Below are 2,755 nucleotides of genomic sequence, written 5' to 3'. Positions count from 1 at the left end.
AAAGAGATACAATCGCTTCAACGACATATTTTACTTCATTCAGTTCGCCTTTCACAAGGTCTTTGACCTGTCTGAGGTCGATCGCATCATCAAGGTGGATGCCGACATGAGATTAATGACCGACATTCGAAAACTTTGGCGGGAGTTTGATGAATTCAAAGAGGAGACAATATTTGCGCTGGCTCAAGAGCAACAACCTGTAAATTATCGAAGGTTTGCGATAGCACGCGTGGCTGTTGGTGACGACAGGCTGGGCATGCCGCCACCTGGTGGTAAACCGGGTTACAATGGCGGCCTCTACCTCATCAACCTCGACCACATGTCGAAATCTAAGAAATATCAGGCGGCGGTAGCCGAGAGAAATCTGAGATATTTAATGCGAAAGTACTATTTCACGAAATCGCATCTCGGTGACCAAGAAGTGGTGACGATATTGGGCATGGAGTATCCCGAACTGTTTCACACGCTGCCGTGCACGTGGAATCGGCAGCTGTGCCGCATGTATGCGCGCTCCATTACCATGCCCTCGGCTTTATTCGAACTGTTCAACCGATGTGACGGAGCGGTGAACTTGTACCACGGCAACTGTCACACGCCATTTCCACCCGAAGCTGAGTTGTAACTGAGCGCGTATGTGCATGTTGTGTCGTGCGGCTCTTAACGCAATTCTAGTTTAATCGCAACGACGTGCATTGTATTTGGCATATTGATATTATCAGGAGCGTATAATAATAAGCCGGATAATATATATGATATATGATATATGATATATATATGATATATAATAATAATAAGGAAGCTACGCGGTTTGTAATACTACCGGAAGATAGAATAAGGACCAGTGAACAAAAGAAGCTCATGTTTGTATACATTTGTATTTTTATTCACATCGAACTCGTACGACAAAAATGTAGTGAAATCAGTACCAAATCGTTGTCTTACCCCGTTGTCATTATACGCTCCTGATATTATGCTTTGTATATGATTATTAATTAAGGAGAAACTTAGGAAAGTTGTGAGCAACTTTAGTTGCACTCCATTTGGGAAAACAGTGGACAAAATATATAGTCCGCATTTAAAAGATAATATAATTGTAAATGGCGCTCCGTAGCTATGAATGAGTTTAATAAATTTTCACGTTGCAACGCGAAACTTTGTTGTTGTTTCAAGCCCCTAACGCTATTCAATTAAGAGCATTTATGATATAAGAACATTCGGAGTGTATGCCATTCGGGATTGCTAGCAATTGGTTGAATCCCTTAATAGTTATTTACTTATTTCTACCCATTAGGATTGCCAGACGTAAAGAAAGCTCGCTAAAATCACTGGATGCAGTATCATGTCCACCCGCTCACGCTACATCTATATGTATTCAACACCCGCACGCGGTGTTCATATATATAGATGCAGTGTGAGCAGGCTGGTATGCAGCTCTAGAACTATAGTCCTTCGCTCTGCCTGTGGCATGATACTGCAGCCAGCGAGTAAAAGAGCAAGATTCCAATTTGTGTTTTGTGTTGTATGTTGAATTTTGCGAGCGTTAGGGCACTTTATATATTGTGCTCGTGGCGTTACATAAGGGATTCGTCATCGCGCGAATAATAAATGCATGTTTGTGAGTTAAACGAAGAACAAAAGAATAAATATGATGCAGATTTTCCCATCTTATATTCTCGTGCACACGTTGCATTCGGTACCACGCGGATACAGAGTGCTATTACTGCCCTTGGTCGCGTAGACAAATATCGTTCCATTCGAAACATAACCGTCTGAAAGTATTTAGCATCTCAGAAACGATAGCTGTCGAATTAATAAACTAACGCCATGATTGTGCTTTCAATGTCAGCGCAGGTGTGTCAACGACAGATGTGGAATGTGCGCTTACCAACAAATACGCAATGAATTCTATGCACACATACAAACGAGCCAAAAATAATACCCTCCGCTACACTTCGTGCGGAGAATAAATACGCGATGGACTCTATCTCACATAGTCGCGGTAAGATTGTGCAGAGCCTACATACATAGCATGCCAGAGATATACGTACCTCATTGTTGGAAAAGCTCACGTAGCAAGGGAGAAAGAAAGGAGAGGAAGAAGGAGAGCGAGAGAGAAAGCAATATGGCGGGAGCTATTTAGGGAGGAGAGCGCGATAGGGAACCCCGAGAGAGATGACCACGTTATATTTTAATTAGCGTTCACTTCTAGGTTGGGACAAGTGTCATGTCAAGTATTCTGTCTCTGAAGCGCATATATATGTCTCAAAAAATGTGACACCAAATGTAAACGGGGCATTCGCACCGTTGCCACGTCTGCGCAGCGTGATCTTGACATTGCTGGCTCTTAATTCCGCTGCCAACACATCCCTGAGTTATCTATCTTGCGTGCATGATGCAAATTAGTGCATTCTACTGCCGATTTTTATCCCCCCAAAAAATCAAAAGAAGGTCTTTTTCAGAGACGAAATAGTGCAACATTGGTGACAAATTTGCGAAAGGTTACTGTTGTATGCCCCCTATAGGACGAGCAGAGCAAACGAATGCTGCGCCTTTGGTGTAATAGATTCACATATTCGATAATACGTGCTAGCGGTACCCTTTTTTGATCAATTACCGATTTCGAATAACGACCGCAGACAACTACGTAGTTACACCGGGCGGGCAGGCGGGCGGGCGGGCGTATGGTGGCCGAGATGGCTACGGATATTTTTATTCCAAATTCATTTTTATTTCAAATTTATTTTCATTTCAAATT

At 42.7% G+C, this 2,755-nt stretch overlaps 1 protein-coding gene and 1 pseudogene across 1 annotated transcript in view; one reads left to right on the top strand and one right to left on the bottom strand.

The window, feature by feature from the left end:
• Nucleotides 1-106: 106 nt before the first annotated feature.
• On the top strand, nt 107-622 carry LOC106813468 (annotated as a pseudogene).
• A 1,043-nt stretch (nt 623-1,665) lies between these two features.
• The window catches only part of LOC106813467, a 22,987-nt gene continuing 21,897 nt past the window's right edge, over nt 1,666-2,755 (bottom strand). Inside the window, exon 2 of the mRNA XM_014817605.1 lies at nt 1,666-1,769. Within this exon, the coding sequence (XP_014673091.1) occupies nt 1,666-1,769 (104 nt within the window). The remainder of the gene's footprint in view (nt 1,770-2,755) is intronic.

The sequence above is a fragment of the Priapulus caudatus genome, unplaced genomic scaffold, assembly GCF_000485595.1.
Source record: "Priapulus caudatus unplaced genomic scaffold, Priapulus_caudatus-5.0.1 Scaffold778, whole genome shotgun sequence".
In the NCBI taxonomy this organism is placed as follows: Eukaryota; Metazoa; Priapulida; class Priapulimorpha; order Priapulimorphida; family Priapulidae; genus Priapulus; species Priapulus caudatus.
The sequence above is the reverse complement of the archived record's forward strand: the minus strand, read 5'-3'. Positions and strand labels throughout refer to the sequence as shown.